The sequence below is a fragment of the Nerophis ophidion genome, linkage group LG03 (assembly GCF_033978795.1).
Source record: "Nerophis ophidion isolate RoL-2023_Sa linkage group LG03, RoL_Noph_v1.0, whole genome shotgun sequence".
Taxonomy (NCBI): Eukaryota; Metazoa; Chordata; class Actinopteri; order Syngnathiformes; family Syngnathidae; genus Nerophis; species Nerophis ophidion.
In genome coordinates, this window is record NC_084613.1 from 53,245,450 (window position 1) to 53,257,065 (window position 11,616).

General features: G+C 40.4%; 2 protein-coding genes across 3 annotated transcripts in view; both read left to right on the forward strand.

Moving 5' to 3' along the window:
• Window positions 1-2,623, forward strand: part of gale (UDP-galactose-4-epimerase) — an 18,100-nt gene extending 15,477 nt beyond the window's left edge. For both annotated transcript variants that reach the window (XM_061895577.1, XM_061895578.1), the window contains exons 9-11: window positions 168-245; window positions 340-454; window positions 547-2,623. In XM_061895577.1, coding sequence (XP_061751561.1) covers window positions 168-245; window positions 340-454; window positions 547-617 — 264 coding nt within the window. In that variant the 3' untranslated portion in view covers window positions 618-2,623. The remainder of the gene's footprint in view (window positions 1-167; window positions 246-339; window positions 455-546) is intronic.
• Window positions 2,624-2,858: 235 nt separating this feature from the next.
• On the forward strand, window positions 2,859-10,441 carry zbtb8a (zinc finger and BTB domain containing 8A). The gene is made up of 4 exons (XM_061895576.1): window positions 2,859-3,082; window positions 5,745-6,616; window positions 6,687-6,856; window positions 9,513-10,441. The coding sequence occupies exons 1-4, from the start codon at window positions 3,018-3,020 to the stop codon at window positions 9,825-9,827; spliced, it is 1,422 nt and encodes a 473-aa protein (XP_061751560.1). The 5' UTR covers window positions 2,859-3,017; the 3' UTR covers window positions 9,828-10,441.
• Window positions 10,442-11,616: the final 1,175 nt, after the last annotated feature.

Here is an 11,616-nt window from a genome sequence, read left to right on the forward strand (position 1 = left end):
GAATGTTGGGCAAAATATAAATTTTAAAAAAATTCAGTTTTATACTGCTTACCTATAAGGGCACTATTTCTGGAACAGTCCATTTCTTGACTCTTGTTAGATTGTGCAGGGGAAAGTGTATTAATTGTGTATTTATTATGTTTTCGTTGATGTTTTTGTATGTACAGGTTTATAACCTCGGAACTGGAATAGGCTACTCGGTCCTCCAGATGGTAGATGCTGTGAAGAAAGCATCAGGGAAGGAAGTAAGTAGCAGTATTTGATGTACTAATTAATTGATTATGAGTAGTGCAATACATGAGTTTTTTGAGCTGAAAATGACCGATGATCTTTCTGTAGGTTGCCTACAAGATCGCCCCTCGTCGAGAAGGAGACGTAGCATCGTGCTACGCTGACCCTCGCCTGGCGGAGAAGGAGCTCGGCTGGAAGGCTGACTTTGAACTGGAGAGAATGTGTAATATATCTCACCGTCCTTCAGCAAAATAAGTAAATTTTCAAAAGTAGTACACATTTGTCTGATATTATTTTGTACTTGATTGCACATAGGTGAAGATCTGTGGCGCTGGCAGTCAATGAACCCGACCGGATTTTCCAAAACAGCAGCGTCTGGTTGCTAAGCCCAAAGCCCACAATCAGTTTGTACAGTGTCATGTTAAAAAAGCATAAAGGGAAATAAAATGCTTTATTTTTTACCTATTTAACCCTTTATTGGGTAATGAACCATATTACATAAGTGGGTGTCAAAATAGACCACCTCCTAGATTTTTATACAAATAATCAAAAAAATCATGACAATAAGGCCAATCATATTTAGTATTACTTTGACACATGTGTATGATTAAAGAAAAAGGTAATAAATACGAGACTCCCCTAAGAAATAGTTACTGTAGGTGCTGCAGGCTTTGGTGGAAAAAAATGTAGTCGTGCATAGGCACACTCAGGAAGGACAACGAAAGGAAGACTTCCCTGATTGCAATGTGCCAAACAAAATAATAGTCATCGCCATAGAAGTGAACTCAGACATCACAAACATGCTGAGAAAGGAAAGCATTGGTTCGAGCCGCTCAACTACTGCAGCCATCATCAAGGAAAAAGTGCATTTGTTAGACATGATATCGTTTTTTTTATGAAATCAACAGTAATAACTTTCTTTTTTAATTGCTGTTTATTTAAAATTTTGATTTGTATATTTACATGAATGTTTTTTAATGTTCTCAATGTCTTGTTTACAGTGTAAATATCTTAGGTTCTGACTTACACACAAAAAAAATGCATCTAAGGTATTCAACTTGTTCGTAAATCGAAGACTTCCTATAGCAGGGGTATTTAACAAATAGGTTTTAGGGGCCATATTTCCAGTAGGCTAAGAACTGGGGTTCCGCACTTTAAACTGAACTCACGGGCACCCAGCTAAATAGCCCAAAAGATGAAAAAGAGAGAACCTAAAATGGAACAATTAGGAACACTACTCGTATAACTAATGCAGGCCAATAAATGAATACTGACTGCATCTCAAATAAACTACGGCCACACCTTAGTTACCATTTTTATTTGTAATGTTAATCATGTTACCGGTACTCCCAAAAAAGGGGTGTTTTAAAAAAACGCCTCCGTTATGTGAATCACAAGTTTGGACCCCAGTGTTCTATGTTTGCTAGCAAAATTAAAATGTCAATGCAAGGGTCTGACAATGCATACACGCTGACCCCCTACACCAGTGGTTCTCAACCTTTTTTCAGTGATGTACCCCCTGTGAACATTTTTTTAATTCAAGTACCCCCTAATCAGAGCAAAACATTTTTGGTTGAAAAAAAGAAATAAAGCAGTAAAATACAGCAATGTCATCAGTTTCTGATTTATTAAATTGTATAGCAGTGCAAAATATTGCTCATTTGAAGTGGTCTTTCTTGAACTATTTAGGAAAAAAGATATAAAAAATAACTAAAAACTTGTTGAAAAATAAACATGTGATTCAATTATAAATAAAGATTTCTACACATAGAAGTAATCATCAACTAAAACTGCCCTCTTTGGGGATTGTAATAGAGATCCATCTGGATTCATGAACTTAATTCTAAGCATTTCTTCACCAAAAAAAAATCTTTAACATCAATATTTATGAAAAAATCTAGCTGTCAACATGAATATTGCATTGTTGCAGTTCTTTTCACAGTTTATGAACTTACATTCATGTTTTGTTAAAGTATTATTCAATACATATTTTTATAAATTATTTTTGAATTGTTGATATTTTTAGAATATTTCAAAAAAATCTCACGTACCCCTTGGCATACCTTCAATACCCACAGGGGTACGCGTACGCCCATTTGAGAACCACTGCTCTACACAACAGGAGAAGTCTGGTGTTTTTTGGAATTTGCTGCGAACATGCCTGTGTCCCAAGTTTTTTACTGAACTCTTGGGGGTGGTATGGTGTAAACCAGGGACATATTTGGCCCCCACCCTGCCAGTTGAAAAGCCATTTCCTGCAGCTTATCATGTTTGTTATCCTGACATTTTTTAGAGTGTGAGTCTGCTTCCCCTATATTTACTAGTTGACAAATATATTGATTTCCACAATTGTGAAAATACACTGTAAATTAAATAAAGTATGGTTTCAAAATGTTTGAGTTGTATTTGAAGTGCATTATAAAATATAGGTATTGCTTTGGTGATTATTTTCCCCTAACACACGTCTGTTATTTTACTCTTTACAAACACAAGTGAAAATTCAAGAAATATGACACAAATGTGCTAAAAAGTATTTTTTAGGCATCGGTGAAAGTTAGCAAATAAGTTCATGCGTTCATCTGCAAGGACTCCAACCATAGCGGGGCGCTGGGGCTTTAAATGGCTCCTTGAACCCTCGGGCACCCAGTTAATAAAACACCCACGTCAGCACAGCGCTCCTGTCTCTCTTGCCGGGTTTCGGTCTTTAGGGCTGAGCAGGAAGTGGCTGACTGTGGACCCTGGACAAGAGGAAAAGGCAAGAAAAAAGGCTACAGGGAATTAAAAAAATGGATATGGTGACGGATGTGGGGGTGAATAGGCTCTATCGGGCGTCGGGTGAATCCAACCACCAGTGAGTATCGATGGGTTTTATGGCGGGGATTAGGCGAGGGGCGTAAGCGGGTCTTGGCGATTGCTCGCGCCGGGAGAGAGGCGATACGTTCGGGCACGCGAGGAGAATCCTCCCCGCTATGCTCCGGACCTCCAGCGAGAAGTGACTGAAGGGGAGGGAATCCGCTTGGTTAAAAAAAAAACGGGTGTTTCATCACGTCTACCATTTAAGTGGATGTATTGCAAATAATTATGCATTAGATATCACTTGGTTGTGTTCTGAGGTGTCTTTATTTTCCATTGTGTGCTGGTCGGAGCCTGAAGTGGGCGTCGCTCCAGGACACTGGGCTGCTCTGGTACGCCGCTGCCCGCTTTACACTGGCAGGACTCACACGGTGCTCTGTAGCTTAAACGGGGATATAAATATATAAAGGAAATGTATTTTGTCAGCTATTCGGGACACCGTGGTGCTATGCAGGCGGGTGGTTAATAATGTCCGACTGTATCGTGTCATTAAAACTGAATGCGTGTCGTAGTCGACATGAGGATGGGAAAATAGGTTACTGTAAAAAAAAAAAAAAAAAGTATAAACGGGGTTTACAGTTATTTAAAGCTGACTGGTGACAATGTGCTATTTTCTCTTCCTGAGGGGTATTTGTGTGTTTGTAGCATCCGATTTTCGACGTGTTCCTTGTCTCCAATGAGGGTGATTACACGGATTTGTCACCCGAAGCTCCCTGACTGGTATCGGGTGTAGCCCAGTCGAGGAGGTGCTTTGATTGACTGCCGCTTGAGCAAATAGGAGTAAAGGACAGTTCAGTGGGCGGGGCGTCTGCCGGGTTGAGTGCAGCAAGATAGAAATATACTTCTTTACTATGTGCACACCTGAATTCACACATTACACTCAGTCGGTGCCTAATGTCAACTTATTAAAAGCTGTCTTGGACAACATTGGCGTTGTTAGTAGGCCTATTTTAAAAAATGTTCTTAAGTCCCCCTATATTAGTTTTGTGTGTAGCTGAGATAGGCGCCAGCGCCCCCGGCCACCCCAAAAGGGAATAAGCGGTAGAAAATGGATGGATGGATGGTTATTATTATTATTATTTTTAAATTGCAGAACAAATAAAATTAATGAATATGAGTTAGTTAGTTTATTATTTATTCGGTCAGTGGTCAACAAAATAAAATAACAGTTTTACATTCATCAATTGACAATTTTACTGATGGAAAGGGTTTAGCCTGAAGTTGAGCACTTATTTTGCCTAACCCTATAAACCAGTGGTTGGGGGCTCTGAAGACCGGATGTACTGACAGACTCATATTCAACTCGGAGGAGTTCTATGGGTGTTTTTGATTTTCACTTTTATCGTTTCACCATTAATGGCAGGTTATTGTGAAAGTCCATATTTCCCATCCCTACTGACCAGGTGTGGCCTGTAGGCCTTGAATTTGATGCATGTGGTCTAAATTTCCTAATTTACCATCACAGTAACAGGAAACTAACAATATTGCTTTTCAATTATTTCCATTTCTTCAGTATGTACTGTGTAATTCTAATACAGTAACAACAAATTGTAAGCCAACAAAAATCTTGCAAGTGCAAACATTTTGAAACAGACAACATATATTTGGGTGGACATCCAGCCCCTGTTTTCCAGGCAAGAATGCCTTTCCACCAGAACCTCCTCTGTTTTTAGGTCAACTCTGTAGTGCAAATGTGTTTACACTGCTATCATCTGTGGAACATTTTCTTGTTTGCAAGTTGCCTGCAAGCTTTTCAATCCAACAACACTATCCTTATGTGTTTGGGCCATCTCATGCTTACGAAAGATGACTAAAGCTTTTTTTACAAGTCCACTTTCAACCGTTTAGATTTATTCAGTGTTGTGTAGTTCTAATACTGTGCCAAAAAGTTGTAAGCAAAAATATCTTGCAAGTGCAAAGCTTTTTTGCTTGTGCGTCCAACTGGAGCCAATAGTGACCAGCTGCTTTGGTGCAGGTAGCTGGTACACAACTTAAACTGAACCAGGGTTCACTACATCACCAACGGGCTTTTGTAATGTTAGAATATTTTTTTCTGTCATTTGAATATGTAAGTCATAAAAAAGACGTCAAAAATGTTAATATGAAATTTATATAGCTGTGAAATTTCAATAAGTTTGCTTGAATCATCAATCAATCAATCAATCACTCAATCAATCAATTGAATTGAGAATGTCCAAGACTACATGAAGTGGAAAAGGGAAAGGATTTATTAAGCTTTCCTTCTTCCTACTCCATTTTCGAGCATGTGAAAAAATATGAGGTAAAAAAATATAATGCATCATGTTGAAATTGCATACATGTTCAAAATCAACTTCAACCTATACACCTGTTATCCAAAATACAAAACGACTCATTCCACCTGAAACAAGTATTGGCACTGTAAAATATGTTATTTAAAAAAAGAAAATACGGAATTTAAAAAGGTAATATCAAAATATTTTTTGCAACAGTTCTTTCAACTTCCCATGCAATGTTTTTCACCACTTATGGAGTACAGTGGCTTCGGATGTCCGTTACCTTGTGCTTGTTCCATGGTTGGTCTGGCTCCTTAAATTTTTCGTGGTGCTCACACATGAAGTCGTTAATGAAGGTTCCGTTGATGAGGCTGAACTCGTCATATGCATTGTGGTGTCCCGCAGGCAGCCTCAGAGATGGTTTAACACGGCCGACATCACGGTGGCTCACCAGACCAGCCTGCTGAAGCAGCTCAACCAGCAGAGGCGTCAGGAGCTCTTCTGCGATTGCAGCGTGCTGGTGGAGGGCCACCTCTTCAGGGCCCACCGCAACGTTCTGTTCGCCAGCAGCGGCTACTTCCGCATGCTGCTGTCCCAGGCGCCAGACGGCATGTCGGAGTCTGTGAACGCCACCTTCGACGTCTTCAGCCCTGAGACCTTCACCGTCATCCTGGATTTCATCTACTCGGGCCAGCTGGACCTGTCCAGTCACAACGTGATTGAGGTGATGTCTGCGGCCAGTTACCTGCAGATGAACAATGTTATCAATTACTGCAAGAACTTCATTAAGTCCTCTTTGGACATCAGTGCGAAAGACGAAGACAGCGATCGTTGCCACAGCCTGTCAGAGACATGCAGCTTTACCAGTGGCGCAGGAGAGGATGCCGGGGAGCAGCAGCAGCAGCATGCAGACCCTCGTTCAGTCAGTCCACCTCCAGCACTTTGGACTAGGGACAGCTCCAGGTCCCAATCTAGCTACATAGGGAAGGACTTGGAGCAGGACATTACCACATCAGCCTTGAAGACAAGCCCTAACAGTCCTGCTAATGACCTCAACACGGACTTAGAGGACCCCCAAGACCCTCTGTACACATTACCCGTGTCTGAACGGCGGCGTTCCAGAGGAGCAAATAAGAGAAAGGCGTCCAACAACACCCGCTCGAACCAAAATGAGGACCTGGACATCCAGGAAGCGAGGACGCAGAAGGCAGAGAAGGCGGAGGAACTTTACAACAATTTACCACCTATTGTGGGTGTTATTGGACACTTTAACAAAGGTGAGCAGATAAACAAATCCAGAGATTAACCAAAATAAATTTTGTATCCTTTTTTTTTATTTTTATACAGAGTCCAACCCCATAATGCGCTTTAAATGCCCCTTCTGCACACACACTGTGAAAAGGAAGGCAGACCTTAAGCGCCACTTGCGATGCCACACGGGCGAGAGGCCGTATCCCTGCCAGGCCTGCAATAAGCGCTTCACTCGCCTGGAACATCTACGCAGCCACTTTGAGACGGTATGCACACCTATGAACTTAAAGGAATCCTATCATGCGAAAGCAACCTTTCTTACCTGTTGGTACCTGTTTTGTGTATTTGGGATCCCCATAAGTCCCGGAAATGTGATATCAAACCATGGAGGCATGGCGGAGATATTTATAAAACCATTGTGCCTTCTTCCAAACTTGCTACAACTTGGAATCTGAGACTTTTAATGGCCTATTTTGCTTTGGTTATAGAATAGAATACATCGTCATTGTCATTGTACATTGTACAATGAAATTGTAAGCAAAACTAATTTAGCGCAAATGTCAGCGGATATCTCTATATATGGTAGAGGTTTACCCGAAGAGCTTTGTGCAAGCCTGCCCTTTTCATCTAGTTGTAGTCTAACACTGTAGCCAAGAAATTCCTTCTTTTTCTTTATTCTCTTGTTGTGGGGCAGACTGGCTCATACATGCACATGCGTATTTCGTTGTTGCCATTTCTAATACAGAGCAGCGTATTTTTCTAACTCATATCCGTCAGTATATTCCATATAGAACCGCTAAAAACTACAACTACAAATGTAAACACTTGATTTGACATTTTACCTTACTAGCAAACACTGGGGTCCAAACTTGGAATTTACATAACTGAGGTGTTTCTCAGGGCCTATAAGTACTCTATTTTTTGGCAGGTACACATTTTTATCGTAGTGTGATTAATGTTACCAAGGTGTTGTTGTAGCTTGTTTACTTCAGATTCAACTAGTAATCATTTGTTCAACTTAGTTAATTATGCTAGTAGTGTTCCTTAAGGTTCCACTTTCAGTCCTTTCCTTTTATCGGCCTGCCGATATTATCGGCCGATAAATGCTTTAAAATGTAATATAGGAAATGATCAGTATTGGTTTCAAAAAGTCAAATTAATGACTTTTTAAAACGCCGCTGTACGGAGCGGTACATATCCGGTAAAACACGGACGTACAGTGGGGCAAAAAAGTATTTAGTCAGTCACCGATTGTGCAAGTTCTCGCACTTAAAATGATGACAGAGGTCTGTAATTTTCATCATAGGTACACTTCAACTGTGAGAGACAGAATGTGAAAAAAAAATCCATGAATTCACATTGTAGGAATTTTAAATAATGTATTTGTAAATTATGGTGGAAAATAAGTATTTGGTCAACCATTCAAAGCTCTCACTGATGGAAGGAGGTTTTGGCTCAAAATCTCACGATACATGGCCCCATTCATTCTTTCCTTAACACGGATCAATCGTCCTGTCCCCTTAGCACAAAAACAGCCCCAAAGCATGATGTTTCCACCACCATGCTTCACAGTAGGTGTGGTGTTCTTTGGATGCAACTCAGTATTCTTCTTCCTCCAAACAGGACTAGTTGAGTTTATACCAAAAAGTTCTATTTTGGTTTCATCTTACCACATGACATTCTCCCAATCCTCTGCTGTATCATCCATGTATCTATTTTGGTATAAACTCAACTCGTCGTGTTTGAAGGAAGAAGAATACTGAGTTGCATCCCAAGAACACCACACCTACTGTGAAGCATGGGGGTGGAAACATCATGATTTGGGGCTGTTTTTCTGCTAACGGGACAGGACAATTGATCCGTATTAAGGAAAGAATGAATGGGGCCATGTATCGTGAGATTTTGAGCCAAACCCTCCTTCCTTCAGTGAGAGCTTTGAATGGTTGACCAAATACTTTCCACCATCATTTTCAAATAAATTCTTTAAAATTCCTACAATGTGAATTCCTGGATTTTTTTCCACATTCTGTCTCTCACAATTGAAGTGTACCTATGATGAAAATTACAGACCTCTGTCATCATTTTAAGTGGGAGAACTTGCACAATCGGTGGCTGACTTAATTACTTTTTTGCCCCACTGTAGGTATACTCAGGACTGAAGCTGTGTGCCTTCATTGTTTTTGAAGCTGTTGTTCTGAGGCATGTTTAAAAAAAAAAAGCACTTTGTGAAAGTCAAAGTATATTATTTCACATAGTTGTAATGGGTATCAGGATTATATCAGGGAGAGCATGTCCCAAATTCCAAACTCTTTTGAGGCATGTTAAAAAAAATAATGCACTTTGTGATTTCAATAATAAATATGACAGTGCCATGTTGGCATTTTTTCCATAACTGAAATTGAAGTTGTTCTCTTATTTTGGAAAACCTTGTTTTTTTTTTATTGATTGATTGAAACTTGTATTAGTAGATTGCACAGTACAGTACATATTCCGTACAATTGACCACTATATGGTAACACCCGAATAAGTTTTTCAACTTGTTTAAGTCGGGGTCCACGTTAATCAATTCATGGTAAAGTTACATTGTTTAATGCATCCAACGGGGCATCACAACAAAATTAGGCATAATAATGTGTTAATTCCACGACTGTATGTATCGGTATCGGTTGATATCGGAATTGGTAATTAAGTGTTGGACAATATCGGAATATTGGGTATCGGCAAAAAAGCCATTATCGGACATCTTTAGTTCCAAGTACAGTTAGTTATCTACCAAAAAGAAAAAAAATGATATCGTCGAAAAATGACTGCCAGATTATTTTTCAGGAGCAGAAAAACCCATAAAAATAACTTGTTGGTGAAATTTGGGTCATCTGGATGCTATGGGTCCTTTCCATCTGACCTCTGTCATCTGGTTGTCAGATCCATCAAGCCAGGAAGCTGGTGTGCAGAAAGTGCAAGTGTCCGGTGACTGAGGCGACGGGTCACGTGGTGTGCGAGGGCACACGGCGCTTCCGCATGTGCGCCACATGCATCCAGGAAGTGGGCTGCGACAGCATGCCCATGGACAGTCTGGAAGAAACCAACGAGGAGCCGGCTCTGTTGCTGGGCGTGGATGGTGAGGAAGAGGAGAGTAACAGGGCCTGGGTGGCAACGGACGACGATGACCTGGCGGAGGACTCGGGGGCTGACCTCATCATTCAACAAGTGGACGACAGCGATGAGGAGCTGCAGTGATAGTGGACCAAAGTGTGTGTGTGTTTGCGTTAGAGTGTGTGTGTGCAGGGGCATGTGCAAATATTGACTGTTGGTGAGCATGGTCAAGCCATACCTGAGAATGTGTGCTTCAAATATGTTTATACTTTTACTATATGAGTTTACTATGATATTATCCTGTAGGGCTGAGACTTTATTTTATACTTTTGTGACAGGTTTTATCACATATATGCAGTATCCAAAGCATGCATGTTGTGTGTTTCCCATGCTTTGTTTAGGTGTTATAATATGATATCGTTTCATATAATGGGAAAGTTTTTGGTTTTAATAACAGCTTTGGCGAAATTTGGCACTTGAGGAATGAACAATGGAGGACTGAATGATTTTCAATGTCTTGCTCATTTTATTCACTTAAATATGCACTATGCTGTAAAGCCAATTATAATTTATTTCTTCTTTTTTACTTTTGGACACATTAAAGATATTTTTCTAGACCTTAATGAGTAGAAATGTCATCCTCAATCAACTAAAATCCATAAGAACCTTAAACCAGGTTTGTTCGAAGAGCAAAGTATGTTTTTGTATTGTCCTGTGGCAACACAAGATTAAATATATTAAAGTACATTCAATATTCATTGCATTGTTTAATATATATAATAAGTAAACAAATGCGGAGAAATACATCTTTTTTAAATACCCCTCACTTATGTATTTTTTTTGTATGCAAACCAGTGGAAAAAGTCTAGACATAGCAATAATACCTTTTATTAGAAATACACTTGACCTTTCATTCAAGTCTTGCATTTCTGAGTTGGCTAACAAATACACTTGCTTAAAAAGAGATAATAACAACAAGAAATGTGAGAAAAGGAAAATACTACATACAATGTCCTAAAAATCCCCTTTGAAACAAAACTTGTAACTTTATTTTAACGCCACCCCTGCTTTTAGCAATATTTATAGTGTCATTAATTAATTGCATGCATATAACATCCTCCAGGCAGCGCGGTGGGCCAGGGGTTAGTGCATGTGCCTCACAATATGAAAGTTCTGAGTAGTTCAATCCCGGGCTCAGGATCTTTCTGTGTGTAGTTTGCATGTTCTCCCCGTGACTGTGTGGGTTCCCTCCGATTACTCCGGCTTCCTCCCACTTCCAAAGACATCCACCTGGGGATAGGTTGTTTGGCAACACTAAATAGTCCCTAGTGTGTGAATGTGAGTGTGAATGTTGTCTATATGTTGGCCCTGTGATGAGGTGGCGACTTGTCCAGGGTGTACGCGGCCTTCCGCCCGAATGCAGCTGAGATAGGCTCCGGCACCCCCGCGACCCCAAAAAGGGACAAGCGGTAGAAAATGGATGGATAACATCCTGCATTATTCCATAGAAGTTTAAGTAGTTAAACACCTGGATGCAAAATTATGAACATGAGTATCGTCATTATTGCTTGCATTGGATTAGTTCTTGTATTAATTCGCACCGTTTCTTGGCAGAGGTCCAAGCTTTTTTGTAAAACCAACATGGACAAATATGTTATCTTTGGGGCAGAAATAACCCATCCATTCATTAATTTTCTACCGCCTATTCCCCTTTGGGGTCGCTGGTGCCTATCTCAGCTACAATCGGGCGGAAGGCAGACTACATCCTGGACATCGCAGGGCCAACACTGATATACAGACAACATTCGCACTCACACACTAAAGGTGGAGGTGGGAGGAAGTCGGAGGGAACTCACACAGTCATGGGGAGAACATGCAAACTCCACACAGAAAGATCCCGAGCCCGGGATTGAACCCAGGACTATTCAGGACA

Coding starts and splice junctions, on each gene's coding strand:
- zbtb8a (XM_061895576.1), top strand. CDS start 3,018: ATGGATATGGTGACGGATGTGGGGGTGAATAGGCTCTATCGGGCGTCG. Junction 3,083..5,744: donor TCGGGTGAATCCAACCACCA/GTGAGTATCGAT, acceptor GGTGTCCCGCAG/GCAGCCTCAGAGATGGTTTA. Junction 6,857..9,512: donor TACGCAGCCACTTTGAGACG/GTATGCACACCT, acceptor TCTGGTTGTCAG/ATCCATCAAGCCAGGAAGCT.